This window comes from Ictalurus punctatus, chromosome 7 (assembly GCF_001660625.3).
Source record: "Ictalurus punctatus breed USDA103 chromosome 7, Coco_2.0, whole genome shotgun sequence".
In the NCBI taxonomy this organism is placed as follows: Eukaryota; Metazoa; Chordata; class Actinopteri; order Siluriformes; family Ictaluridae; genus Ictalurus; species Ictalurus punctatus.
The window spans coordinates 7,053,735-7,068,646 of NC_030422.2; the positions used below are offsets into that span (position 1 = coordinate 7,053,735).

At 40.0% G+C, this 14,912-nt stretch overlaps 2 protein-coding genes across 3 annotated transcripts; both read right to left on the reverse strand.

Moving 5' to 3' along the window:
• Positions 1–1,577: 1,577 nt before the first annotated feature.
• Positions 1,578–5,074, reverse strand: atpsckmt (fATP synthase c subunit lysine N-methyltransferase). 2 transcript variants are annotated; one of them, NM_001200413.1, is given in 4 exon segments: positions 1,578–1,867; positions 2,788–2,838; positions 3,400–3,537; positions 4,533–4,997. In NM_001200413.1, coding segments are annotated over 4 exon segments (753 nt in total). In that variant the 5' UTR covers positions 4,908–4,997; the 3' UTR covers positions 1,578–1,678.
• Positions 5,075–6,208: 1,134 nt separating this feature from the next.
• LOC108267232 (neuropilin and tolloid-like protein 1) lies at positions 6,209–14,683 on the reverse strand (the record flags this gene model as incomplete). The annotated part of the gene is made up of 7 exons (XM_017471223.3): positions 6,209–7,667; positions 9,985–10,098; positions 10,219–10,447; positions 11,020–11,147; positions 11,221–11,262; positions 14,175–14,423; positions 14,536–14,683. Coding segments are annotated over 7 exons (1,416 nt in total), but the record flags the coding sequence as incomplete, so codon positions are not given.
• Between the last annotated feature and the right edge of the window lie 229 nt (positions 14,684–14,912).

A 14,912-nucleotide genomic window follows, 5' to 3' on the forward strand; every position in this document is an offset into this window, starting at 1 on the left:
ATTAAATTAAAATTCAATGAATGTAAACAACATTAAAGCTTGTTTTCTAAAGTTCACCTTCTGGCCCCTGTCTCAGATCTTCTTCAGTCAAGGTATGAGTGGTTATTCCTGACACAATGTTTGTTTCTGACACAGAAGGGATAGGTCAAATTAACTTTACTATTATTATTATTATTATTATTATTATTATTATTATTTACTGAGTGAATAATAAGTTTCACACACCAGCAGCTCCAGAAAGAAATGTGGAAATGAACTAAAACAGTGACAGGATCATTTAATCAGTGAGTTGAACTCGAGAGTCAAATCGGTTCTATTCGTGAATGAATCATTCAGACTGGTTTTATCAAAGGGATTCTCCAATTAATTGAAATGAACCGACTCAAACAAACGATTCAGTCACGAATCGTACATCATTACAACACTTCTCCCATAAACTCAAACGAGACAATTAAAGCAAATTTATACAACTACATTAAATTTCGATTGATTCCTCACAGAAAGCTGTTGGAAGGCTTTGGAAAGCTTGAATATATACGACACTGGACTAGTTTTATTGTCGCTTGGTGCTTTCGATATTCGTCACATATTCGGAGATAAATGACAATAACTCAGACGACTTGCCCAAAAAAATCTAAACAGTATTCACAAGCTTCCTTTTCATTATTTGTCCTGAAGGACAAAGCTATTACAAAAATGTCATTAATTTTGGACATGCAGTTCCCTTTTCTACCAGTAGGGGTGAAAAGAGAGGTTGTGAAAGTTGTCCACTGTCTCCCTCTACTGAATGACACTGGTTTCATGCCGATACGCCCTTTAACGAAAAGACTGTTACACGAAGTTATAGCAAAAATGAAGAAAACTTGCACTTTCCCCATGGTCCCTTACTTACAGCTCTGCCAACAGCGAGTCTTCCCGCTTGAACTCACATTGCAGCGGATTTTGTGGTCCAGTGCTCTTTATATCGAGCTAAAACAATGAAAATGAAGCTTGTGAAACATTCTTAGCTTTGCCCTTTTAGCGGTAATGCTGTTTATATATATATATATTTTTTTTTGGGGGGGGGGGGGGGGGTGCAAGTGGTTTTGGAGTTATTGTCATTTATCGCCAAGTATGTGACGAATATCGAAAACAAAACTCACTTAACTCCGCTGTAAAAGCGAACACATCGTGGCCACGTTTTGTTAATTCGTGCCTGCAATTTCATAAATCCATCACCCTTTTATTGTGTAGTGATAAAAGACATCTACAGCAAGAACTCACAGAGCTGGGGTATAAGAAACACTACACAACAGTTAGTTCCTTTCCACTAATTTGATTGGCCGAGCGGAGTTCCACCAGTGCTTATATTTAGTATAACCTCCTCGGAGAAAACTTATTCTGTTTACGTGTAGTGTCTACTTCAATAGTACTAACTTAAACAGGTTCCTGGTTTCCTGAAACGATAACACCACCACATGAGCACATTAATATAATCCTTGAGGCTAGCACTGCTGTTATAGAAAATTAATCAACATCTGACCAATCAGGATGGAACATTCAGCAGCGCTGTGCTATAAATGACGACAGTGCAGACATAAGAAAGACGTATTTTTATTTCCGTTCTTTACCGTAGGACGTTTGAAACAGTCTATTTCCTTTAATACGTGTTTGACTTCATCATAAAAGATTCTCGTCTTCACTGTGGTTCGGCAGCTTTTGCTGTCGTCGTGTGAGATTTGAAAGTCTCTGCATCGTACACCCACACGGTGTCAATTCCCTCTCCGGTCACATGATCAGGAGTCCATGTGGGGAAGGGGAAACGGCAGGCCACCACTCGGGCTGAGGACTGAAGCTCCGTCTGAAGCTTGGCTTCCAGCTGCTCCATCTGTGGGTCCACAATCACAATTACAGTCAGACTGGGATTATAATTACAATCAATCAGACTCTTCACTCTTAGTCTCAGCAAGGCTACAATTCCTCAGTGCCCCAGTTTAACAGTGGAAAGGAGCGATTATATTCGGCTCCACGCACGCATATCTAATCACTTCATTTTGCTAAAAGAGCATAACTGACTAGTATTTGTGATGCAAATTGGTCTGCTGTGTTGCCATCTGTACGAACAAACAGAAACGCACACAGGCCTAAGATAACCAGTCCTTATCTGACTCCGTAGAAAATATTCAGTTAAGTTCTCATTGGATTTGAGCTTAATCACTGCTGGGATTATGAATATAATGAATAATAATGTATCTTTATGTCACATATACATTACAGCACAGTGAAATTTGTTTCTCTTTGAAAATCCCAGCATGTTAGGAGGTTGGGGTCAGAGCGCAGGGTCAGCCATGATACGGCGCCCTTGGAGCAGAGAGTAGCAGCTTGGCAGTGCTTGGACTTGAACCCCTGACCTTCTGATCAGTAACCCAGAGCCTTAACCATCAAGCCACCACTACCCCCTAAAAGATGTATTGTTGTGTTGTTTTTTTAAATAATGTCGCTTATTTTTAAGCGCTGACAAAGCTGAGCAATATGGGGTGGCTGTGGCTCAGGTTGAGCGGGTTGTCCACTAATTGTAGGGTTGGCGGTTCGATATGTGACTCCACGTGACGAACACTGAACCCCAAGTTGCTCCCGATGGCAAGTTAGCGCCTAGCATGGAAGCTCTGCTACCATTGGTGTGTGTGAATGGGTGAATGAGACACGGTGTAAAGCGCTTTGTAGTACCGCTAAGGTTTTTAAAAAAAGCGCTATATAAGTGCTTTACCATTTACCAATATCAGTACCGAAGCATGCGTTTATTCTTACCATTTGTGGAACGCCGAATATGACGACATTGGAGTACTGTGCAAAACTGACCTATGAAAAACAGACGCAATACATGCATGTAAGCGCTGTATTCAGTGTCTGAAATAAACATTATTAAGGACACACTTTATCCTAATTATAACAGTTTATCTGCAGTTTTTGACCAAATCAAATGTTTACACTTTCGCCCTAATGATGAATAATCGCAAGCCAAAACAGTCTTCGCGTCAAGACCTGCACGAAAAAGGCAGCAAGCATCAGTAAAGAGTGTTTTCCACATCTCAAATCATTAATTAAATAACGTCTGAACGCAAACGAGCTTTCGTGATTAGATGTTCCGTATTCATCCGCTAAGAGGAGTCTGAACTCAGAGCTCATGCGCTTAAATTCTTAAATGTATTGTTTGTACATCACTGTAAGGAAAGTCTATTTTGCCAAGCAACTGGACAACATGAAGGGCACATACATCCAAAACAAAAACAATCTCTCTCCTGTGTTTTCGAAGAACGTTCAATCTGTGTCCGTTGCAGCTTTGTCGTTTTAATATATAGAAAGAAAAACCACAATGAGACAGAAGCGTGCACGGGTCTCATCCTTCATCCCTTGCTTTACCTTCCAGAGGTCAGAGATATAAAAAGAGGTGTGGCGATGAACCCCTTGCTTCCACGCTCTGTAACGGGAGTACCACACCAACCACGGATTCAGCTCGAAGCCGACCGACCGGAAACCCTCCCTCGCTGCGGCTATGACCTGAGGCAGACAGAAAGGAAGCAAGTAAGTGGATGAATAATCATTTTACAGCTTCTACAAATTGCCAATAACCTGACACGTTAGGCGGTAGTTTCAGTAGTTAAACGTGTTCTTAGAGGTTACAGAAAACGGTTGTCGTGGATTATGCGCTGCTGTTACAGTCCTCATTACTGTACTTGCTATCTATCGTCCTGTACTTCCTGTATCCACCTGTGCAGAATAAACAGGACAGAAAACTAATGGATGGACGGTGATGGGTCTGAGGCTAAATTGTGCTGAAGTGTAGATAATTAGGGCCACTGCTCTGGGGAAAAAGTCTAAAATATTCTCTGTACGTCTGATAAGTTTCAGGTATGATCTCTGCGTCTCAGTTTTGAAGGTCTCTAGTTTGTCACGATGTCCCGGAAACCAAATTGCTCCGTGTTCTTGGTACGTGTCGTTTTAAGCATTCCTAATCCCCCTGCCTTTCGTCCTCGCTCACTCTCTCGGTTCTTCTTCTTCTTCTCTTATTATCTGGTAGACTAGACGTCTTGTAGATCTTATGTCACTCGAACATACGTAATAGATGTTTTGATTTCATCTCTGACCTCTTCCAATTGACATTCATCATCCTTTATCAATATTTCGGTGTGTGTGTGTGATATATATACACACACACTATGCTTTCTATATCGTTAAACTAAGACGCTTTCACTGAACCACGGTGTCGGACGAGAGGGAATCAGCCAGTGCAGGGTCCAAATTCTAGTTCTGGGACCCGGTACTGGACAGAGAACTTAACGACGTCCCTATACAGGCGCTCTTCGTCACTTCGTAGTGATATTATAGTGTGATTTCGCAGTCAACCTTGAAAAGAGAACAGTTAAAAACGGTTAATCATACATTTAAAAAAAAACAACAACAACAACAACAACAACAACAAGAGATGACTCCAGAAGTTCTTCAGCCCCAAAGCTTTGTCACTTAAATATAAATGAAATGGGGAAATCACTCACGATCCGTCCATCGCCACTTCCAATGTCCACAAGAGTCCCAGATCTTGACTGCAAAGCTCTGAGGACGTTTTTGACCTGTGTGTTTGTAGCAGGGACGAACGGGAGACAGGTTTTCCTCAGCGCCGGAGCAATGAAAGGTACAGCTACAGCGTATAAAGCGACTAATGAGCCTCCGAGTGCACAAGTAGCAACCAGTCCGACACGGTTTTTAACTCTGCTGCGGTTAGTGTCTCCCTGAACTGGCTCTTTTTCAATCTCTACTCTCAAATCAGACATTGCAGATGACCTCTACTTGCTTGAATCAGCGGCTAACTTCCAAACGGCTTCTTTAATTAAAGTGCACTCGGCTGTACGGACTGTACTGTACTGCCTCATGTAGTGCAGCAGGAAGCCATTTGAATTCAGCCAAACAAATCGTATGGCACCATATCATATATACATATATATGACTTGTGTTTTAAATTAAACGTGTAAGCATTTCTAGAAAAGACATGGGGAAACGTTCAAGTGTGCGGCTGAATGTCTTCCGATCTGCTACAGCAACGCTTCTTATTAGTTCCGCTTTGATCGAGGATACGGTTGTTACAGATAAATAAAAACAGCAACGAAACTGAAAGGATAGAATAACGTAACATTCTTGTTGTTGTATATGTTGATGCGATATATTTGTGCTTATGCCGATTTATAATCTAGATATAGATTTTTTCCCCCCCGCCATCGTAAAGGAATGAAGAAACAGTTGCTTTTGTGGGCCACACGGTGGCACTAAAATTCCCCCAGATTATTTTTTTTTTAGTCTACAACGCTAACGTGCCTGGAAATTGTCAACTCGGATATAAAGACAATATTTATTATTTATTTATGATATAATATACCAGCATTGTAACCAACCATTTGCAATGGTTGCAGTTTACAATTGCAAATTTTTACAGTTTACAATGGTGTCATTTACAATTGTAAATGAACATTGATAGCGATGATTAGTTATTTAAGTAATAGTTCTGGTAAGACAGTGAAAATGTAACATGTTTGTCCAAAATATAGAAAGAAAGCAACACTACTGTTAATATTTAGTATGAGCTTTGGTTCATATGAAGGTTTGGGTGCCATAAGTAGTCTCCTCCCAAATCGAAATGAAATATATAGCACTGATTCACACTGTCTGGGTTTGCATGATGTACTTTGATAGGCTACATATTGTATAGTGTTTGTAGTATATATTCTGATATGACAAGATGAACATAAAGCCTTTCAAAGCAATGCGATTCACTGTTTTTGTTGTGTAGAAAAATGACTTTTTTCTTCATGTGCAGTGTGCACAGACCAAACTTCACAACACTTTGAATTTGTACTGAATCCGGACATCACCACTACACCCATGATGACCGGCGCTGGTCCTGAGAAAATGAGGGGTTTTGATGGCATAATTTCCTTTTTAAGCAGGAGCACTTTTGCATAAACCTGACATTAAGTTAAGTCACCTAGAATGAAGGTAGGGAGAGCACTTGAAATTATATATGATAGTTAAGTAGTATGATGGTGAGGTTATGACTCATTTAATTCAATTTGCACAAAGGTCTATATATTTGCTACATTAAAAGATGAAGAACAAAAATAATATATAAATAAAATATATATATATATAATTTATTCAAATTTAGATTCAAAAGCACACATATTTACCACTTCAAGTCAACCAGGACATGTTTAGTCTGTATTCAAAATACGAAACATATCAATCGAGTCAAATTAATTATTTATTAATACCGTTTTCAGCTAAGTAATTTTGTTTATTTGATTATTTGACTATTTCATGCAAAATTATTCCAATATGCATGATAATGGATGGTCATACATTTTTATACTGGTTAGATACAATAGTATCGTACCTCCAGAGCAAAACAAAAATACTTAATGTGGAAGCAAACATTTGGCCTGGGTGTGGTGTGAGGTTAGTGGGAAATTATGCTGAATAAGACAATACTGTGATTAAGGTGTTTACATGTCTATAATACACTACGACAACGTGACTAAAATAGGAACACGCCACACATCTTAATTCGATTTATGTTTACTACGAGTATGACTTTAGTCGGATTAAGGTCATCAGTAATCGCTGTTTACGTGCTAGATTCTTAATCAGAGTATCGTCTTAATATTGGAATATTGTTGTCCATGTAAACATACAGAATGTGTGTGTGCGCTTTGACCAAAAACATTTCCTTTTAAAAAGGTACACACAGCAGCAAATTAACAAAACTAATAACTAAATAAAAATTAGAGTATTTACAGACACACTGATGATCAAACGCAGAACATAAAAAACAAGAAGCACTGAAAGTAGTATCAACCAGTATCACTGTTTCAAGTCACAACCACAAGTGAAGAACAAAAATGATGGGACAGACAAACAAACTATAGTGCAGATTAAATTCACATCGGAATCTCTTTAAACCCAGACAAACCCAGTTTGGTACATCACAGTATTTCTTCATGTTTATAAAGACGACTTAACGAAATTTCAATATTAGTTTTCCAAAAGCTCCTAGAATATTTTCTTGGAACAAGATCTCCATTCTGCCATGGTGTCAGTCTTCTATACACAATCTGTGACGATCTCAGTGAGAAATCATTGCACGTGAACTGAATGCTCATGTCCATTGACACTCCTCCATGACTGCTCCTCCATGTTCTCGTCCTCCGGCTCATCGTCTAGCTCACATACCTCAGTGTCCTCGAGCGAGTGGCTGTGCTTCATCACCACGATGCTCCTGCAAGGGTTGCTGGCCGTCTCAGCGAGGACACTCAGGCTCAGGTCAGTGCGGCTGCCGTTGGATGCCAGAGAGCCGCAGTGGTGCCCGTGAACGCACTTGGAGGACGATCGACGCAGCCCAGGGAATTCCTCAGCAGACACCATGCTCCTCAGAGTGCACAGCTCGTAATGTGGTGGCTCGAGGGGCTCAGGCAACAGTGCAGGGTCAAATTCATCTGGTCCGACAAGGTATTTCCTGCGCGGTTGCTTGACCTGGAGGAGGATTGATGCTGTGAGCAGAACAAATACCACACCGCAGGTCACCCCTATTATGGTCACGTTGGTGTGGTCCAAGTTGTCCAAGATGGTGGCTTTCCTTTTCTCTGTGCAGGAAAAAAAACAATAAATTATTGACAAATATTTTGCACTAAAGGAGAACACAAACTGGTCCACAAATAATCAACCCCACTAGTTGATTCCATGTAGCATATTCATTGTAGTTGGGATGCAATTCTGTTGTTGAATGGAATATTGCCAAGAGGCCCGGATACTGAAAACGGTTGGTGGTCTGTAAGGGCAAAAAAATTGGTTCAACATTAACCAATTTCTTTTATGGATAAGCTGTGTTCACATTTGCCCAGAACCCTGTATTCTGGGTGTAATGTGTGGTTAGCAAAGGCAGGACATAAGTGTGAACTCAATGTGTTTTATTTGGGTGAATCCAAGCATCCCTTCAAAGTCCGTAGTCAGAGTAAAACACCACCAGACAGCATTAAATGAAGATAATCCAGTATCCCAATCATAAAACTAGAAAACATGGAACTAGAAAACAGTGCACTAGAGAAACAAGGCTTGGACTTACAAACATGAATGCACAATAAAACTTTTCAAAGGTATTCTGAAATGACGGTATATAAAGAGACATACTAATCAAGAGTGAGACACAGAAGAGGTGAACACAATCAGGTAACACAGCGATGACAGGACAAGGTTGAAGACAGGACTAGAACAAACATGTAAACATGAACCCAAAACAAAATGACATGGAAGAATCGGTTGTAGCACTCAGATCTTGCTGATGGTGGTCATTCCTGACACAGGGATCATTTGGGCGAGGCTCATCTCACCATTGCAGATTTGTTTTAAACACAGATTACTTCCAAGCTACAGACTGATCGAAATTTTTTATGCTAGTTTCTGCTTTAAGTGCAATTTTTTGACAAGAAAATAGGCTAATAATAATGTTAGTTATGATGTTTCTCTAACCGAAGTACCAACTCATAATATAATAATGACATTTTAATAATAATTTACATAATTTAATTTAAATAATTCAAATGTAATGTAAAGGAATATCAATGCATTTATGATTTTTTAAAAAAGGACATTATGAGCTCAACATTTTCTTACGCTTTTGAGAAAATTCTTACATTATGAACATTATATTACATTAATAATGTAATACTTAATTGCATTATGCTTCGTTATTACATTATGAGTTGCTACCAATGATCGACACTGATTGGATGAAGCCTTTCCGTCAAAGCTCCTTGCTTATAAACAAAAATAATTCAGAGCTTTTAAATTATAGCCACTTGTGATTGGATGTTCAATATGTCAAGAAAGAGTTCCATTTTCTTCGCACCTGAATAGTGAATAAAGTTTCAAATTTATCCGATTAATCCATATTATTCATCTCCGAGCCCTGAGAGTGATTTTTTTTTTCTTGGAACGAGATAAAGAAACACAAGCATAGTTAATGAGTGTGGGCGGCTTTGTCCAATCACAAAGCATCTAAGCCCGTCTGACTCCAGTCACCAAGAAACAGTGACCCTTGGATTGAATGTCAGTTAACTTTACCCCACGTTAAGATTGTTACGGAACGAGGCTGGAGGCGGATGCAGGTGCAGGTCACAGTCTTTATTACGTAAACCAGAAACAAATAAACAGGTAAACAAACACAGGGAGCGCGGTCTCTACGGACTATACTCACTCTGGTCCCCTAGCTACGACCGCTAGCATGCTACACATTAGCACATGCCCGTATACTTCCCTCACTTGACGAACTAAACCAACTTTAATACTGCGCGATGTGCGCCGTCACACGGGGGGTTTAACTAACAAACCTAATTAACTCAAAACATGGGCACCTGTGGCAAATCAGAGACATGCTCAAACCTAACTCAGTGTCCAAGCGGGAAGTGAACGAAAACAAAAGAGTCACGTGACCAGTCAGCGGCCGTACCGCAGTGCCCTCTGCTGGCCGTGGCGTAACAAAGATAGATAGCTTTCGAGCGGTTCACGCTGAATTTTTTGGTCCACATCGGTGTATAAACAGAAACTGCTTCCTGATTTTCTGTTGAAACCCATATTTTAGTCCTTTCCGTGAACTTACACTCAGTAGAAAGTAACGTAATTGTTTCTTATATACTTCAACCAATACTGGTGGAACGTTGCTCCATCCCTTTAGCAGTGTGTTAAGGTTTATCCTTTCAGGTTGATCGTTGCATAAAGCCATAAATGAATGAATTGTCATTTTAAATCACAAAGAAGATTAGGAATTTAACTGTTTGTTTGTGTTTGGGGAGGGTGGGGGACCCTCATCAACAATGAGGAACACTTTCACCACAGTCAAATGGATTGCACCATATTACTATATTATCTATTATTACAACTTTATAATCTAAGCAGGTAGCATACCTTTGCAGCCATTCTCATCCCAGGGATAGACACAGTTCTGGATTCCATTGCACACTAGAGTCTGGTTAATGCACATGTTGCTGTGGCAGAAGAAAGTGTCTTTCTCACATGGAGCTGTGGAACATACAGGAGAGGATTACTGTCAATGCAGAAAGGCCATATTTATGTCCTTATACCGAAGAGTGAAAAGTTTAGTTGTTAAGCTTAGAGAACATTGGCGAAGGACAGGCTCACGTTCTCTGAAGGTGGTGAAGAGGATACGGAAGCGACTTTTGCGGCTGCCCTCGTCAGCCCACATGCGGATGACGCCTACTGACGTGAGCAGCATGACATCGTTGGCCACCGTGCTGCAAAACTTATTCTTCAGGTGCTCGACGGAGCTGCTGCCGTCGTACACCGCCACGAAGTTGCGCTTGCACTCGTTCGAGTTCTGCATCTCGTACTCCAGGAAGCGCAGGTAGATCTGCAAGACATGAATTCCAAATACAGTTCCCAAAGTTACTAATGCTTCGAACTAGTTATATGTGTATAGTTATTTCAGCATGAATTTGCCATCAGCTCTGTGTTTTCCATGACTACTGTACAAGGGTTTGTTTACATGATCTGTTGGTGGACTTTCATCCAGTCCACATTTCCTACACGAGGCACAGGAGACCCTGGACGGGATGCTGACACATCGCAGGACACAATCACACACCACGGACTGTTTGGAAATGCCAATCAATCTACAAGGTCTCATAATGAACCGGAGTACACAGAGGAAATCCCCAAAGCACAGGGAGAACATGCAAGCTATGCACACACAGTGCAGAGGCAGGATTCAAACCAACGTCCAACCCAAATGTGCTAACCACCATGCCCCGCCACACTGTTGCAGTACTTATTCTTCTGATATACTCAGTGTAAAACTGAATCAGACAAACCAAAGTACCAACCTGACTCTGACTCGGAATACGCCCTACACGTGACTTCTTGTGTACGCAGCAAACAGATCTAAGATTCTAAGTCGGTGAGTGTTATTTGAGGAAAGATTACCTTTGAGCCAGGTGGTGCTTGAATGAACCACTTGCAGTCCACAGCCTCCGTATGCAAAGCCTCGCTCTCCTTTTCCACCATAGCAGACTCGATGATGCCCTCGGGCCCACTCATCTCAAACTCGCACGCTGTAACACACTGAAAATCACGAATCCATTCACTGCTGCATATGTAGTGCTGATTGAATAATCCTGAACTTACATGGCAGTGTCAGAGGAGTTCCAACATCTTTAAACTCAGGATCTGGAAAGACAGTAAGACAAAAAAAAACATATGTAGTTATGAAGAGATATTTCCTCTGAAATCATGCCAAATTTTTATTCATTAGCTTGTTAGTAGCCTTCTCAACGGCAGGTCTTTCGGAAACTGATTCTGTTTCGAACCTAAGCGGAAATATGCTGATTCACTATGTAATGTCTTGAACCCATGAGTTGAATCAGCTGTACCTGGTTTTAGTGCTGTCCTCAGAGAAACACACTGTTATTCAGTTTGGGAGTGCAGCTTGTGATTCATCGAATGCCATAATGTTTTCACCTAACCTTGAAAAATCTCTTTTTAGCGCAAGACCCAGTACAATCACCTACTTTCTCTTTCATGATAACTGTTACATGTAAGATTAAAGAACGAGAAATCAGGTCCTGCTGCCTCACAGTCATGCTTACTAATCCTCCTACCGTACAGATTATGTTTCCCGATGCTAAACGAAGTGGAATAACTAAATAAGAGTCTTCAATCTGTGTCCTTCCTCGGTGTGTAGTCTTATATATTATTAATTCCCAAACAGAAAGAGTGTAACTCGGTTACAGTGACTGTGCATGCACGACTGGAGTGAAGTATGTATTTTATTTTTCTTCAAAGCATTCTAAATTAGTAAATATATTAATGAATAAAAATGAATTGAAATCGCTAATGACAGGATGCCAGATACAAATAATGATGTTTCTCTAGTTTTTGCTAAATGCGAGGACATTAATGAATTATCCTAAGACTGATATCAGGATTTAGAAATAGCAAGAGAGGGTTAATGCTCAGGGCTTATTAGGTACTGTTGTAAGCTCTCATCTGAATTTGACCCAAGCAGCACGTAATGAGACAAATAAGTAGAGATTAAACCAACAAGACACATTATTCTACGCTCTGTTTTGCAGAGCAAACAGCCCTGCTTCAGTATACACTGAGTATATGGGTGGTGTGGTTTCGTGCTAGATTGCTAACTGAAGAAATATCTTTCTAATTCAACAGATCTAACAGTAATTCTATATTCCTTGTAACCAAATATAGACAAATGTATTAAGCCGGTGGAAAGCTATGTGTTATACACTGACGCGAGACACATTTTTCTGTGTTCATTCATTTGTTGAAAACTGATGAAGCCGACAGTTGGTGTATAGGATATAAAGTACATAGTGACTCTTACACCCCTTGTAAAAATCTAAAGTGGATAAAAGCAAATAGCTGTAGGCAGAGAGACGGGGGCAGAATGTAGTCTGCTAAGGACAAGCTTTCATTAACAGGGATAAGCAACAAAACACTACCCTCCACCCCCTCATGTACAAATAATAGGTCTGGATACTGGATTAACCCATCCAAAACAGCACGCAGCACCCAGAAGAATCTTGACATATATTCTGGTTGCATATAAATAAATGTGATAAAAAATGTGTCTGCCATTATAAGGTTACTTATACTAGGCATATGGTTACTACGGTAAAGTTATTAGAGGTATGTTTAGAGTTATTTTTCACATATCGGAATGCACATACTACCTTTTCCTTCAGGCCAAAGGAGATAAAAGCAAACTACATCTGAGAGTTTTCCAATTCTGGGGACATTTATAAATCAATATATCAAAGTCTTTTCAGCAAATAAAACTGTGGATGGTTCCAGACTTTTACTTCTCAACCTTATAGTATTAGCTGAATTAGTTTTGTATTGCTTTCCATGTTGTTACTGGGTTGTAAGCGTTAGGATTTGAAAATGTAAATGTACATAAGAGATTAAGTATTTGTCTATACCAGTTTGGAAACTATATGCTTATTTAGATAGCTTGAAGTCTATAATCTGCCTAAATCCAAACAGTGTCCTCCACTAATATTGACACCCTTGGTAAATATGAGCAAAGAAGGCTGTGAAAATGTTGTCTTTATTGGTTAACCGTTTGATCTTTTGTTTAAAAAAATAAATAAAAATGTGTTCAATAGTGGCTCATCCATAGGGGCAGGTGTATAGATTTTTGCTTTTCACCAGTACATAAATCTTCAAAAAAGTCACAACTCCAAACATTTTAAATTACTGGGAAATACTAATTATCTGTTTTGTGTGGATAATGATTTAATGATTTTCAAAATATGCTGCTCTTTGACAGATATAAGCCAGTGTTACATTGATTTGCTTTCCTCTCTGGATGGTGTGCAATCATGGGGCAGTACACTTGCTGTCCCACTTAGCTCCATAAAGCTATAATTACACCTAGTGGTCAAAAATATGAACTGCAGCAAGTGCTAATAGAAGCCCATTGGGGCAAGAATCATGCTGCCCCATGCTTGCTCTATGAACATTTTCAATGGAAGAGGATCAGGGGACAGGACAGTTAAAGGCAGGGGACAGGACAGTTAAATTTTAGATTCTCTGTGATCTTGATTATAGCCAATAATGGGAAATTATATCTGATAATTTTCCACAAACAAAGCTAAAGTATAAGTGCAGGCGGTGTGTATTTGATGTACAGATCCATTTCTGTTGCCACATATATTGCAAAGATTAGGAGAGGGAAAGAGGGATTACGGAGTGGATCAAAAATGCACGTGCACCATGGTGACCTTGCAAATCCTGATAAAAAAAAAAGTATATCTTCCTTTTCTAATCCCTGAATTGTTTGGGCTAGTTTCAGTTCATTTGTGTGGATTTTGCGATGTAGTTGGGCTGGAAATTGTGCTGAAGCCTGGCAGATCTGGCAGAACTTGTGCCTATGGCACAAGTCAAGTGTGGTAACCTCTTGACTTAAATTAGTTTGAAGCTACGTCCTCGTGAATGTTGTCCTATGATGACACAAGCTGCTGCTGATTGTTCTGCCTTACTAGTCAGGTCCTTTGTTGGGACTGTGCACATAAGGTAACTTTGTATGCCTCTGGCTTACTTCAGAACTGTTCCATTACCTTGAGTGAAATTGTATCTTGCGGAAAACCCAATGGCCTCGAGTTCACTATCTGCAACAAATTTAATCCAAAGGTATCTCCCACTGGACCTCACATACATTGGGCTCTGCTGCCCGCAGTATCGACCGATAATAGGAGAAGAGCTGAATGGGCCATCTCGAACTTCAATGTGGTCAAACTTGCACTCCCAGGATGGCTCTATGGCGTACTGTTCATCAAAGTACAAGTCGATGCATTGCCTCGGAGATGCTACAAAAGGACAATGAATGGTCAGTGACATTTAAGACCACACAAGAGGCAGACATACACAGAGCCTGCTAGTCACAACTGCTAAGATCACAAGCTAATATAACACACTGACCTTCTATTATGTATATGCACTCTCTATCAGGAGGATATTTCTCAGGATAATTAGGAGAAGTGAAGGAACCTCCATCAGGTTCTTTAACCCAGGCACCACACAGATCCTCTGGCGTCACCCCTGAGTTGTTTTTAACTGAAATGCAAGTTCGTTAAGATCTTATAAAAAATAAATAGTAAGTGAAAATAATCAATTGAATGGATGGAGATGAATGGAGGTTGATATGTATTACCTCTAGCCCTCTTTGAACCTGTCGGTGTTCCAGAAAACCCAAGTTTAAGAAGACCTGCACAAACTAAGCAAAACGGGAATCATTTGATTTCTTAAACTTAGCCATATTTGATGATGTACTTCAGTACAGCAGGCAAAAGGGCAAT

Coding starts and splice junctions, on each gene's coding strand:
- atpsckmt (XM_017470965.3), bottom strand. CDS start 4,808: ATGTCTGATTTGAGAGTAGAGATTGAAAAAGAGCCAGTTCAGGGAGAC. Junction 3,538..4,532: donor GAAGTGGCGATGGACGGATC/GTGAGTGATTTC, acceptor TGTCTGCCTCAG/GTCATAGCCGCAGCGAGGGA. Junction 1,868..3,399: donor ATATCTCTGACCTCTGGAAG/GTAAAGCAAGGG, acceptor GTGGACCCACAG/ATGGAGCAGCTGGAAGCCAA.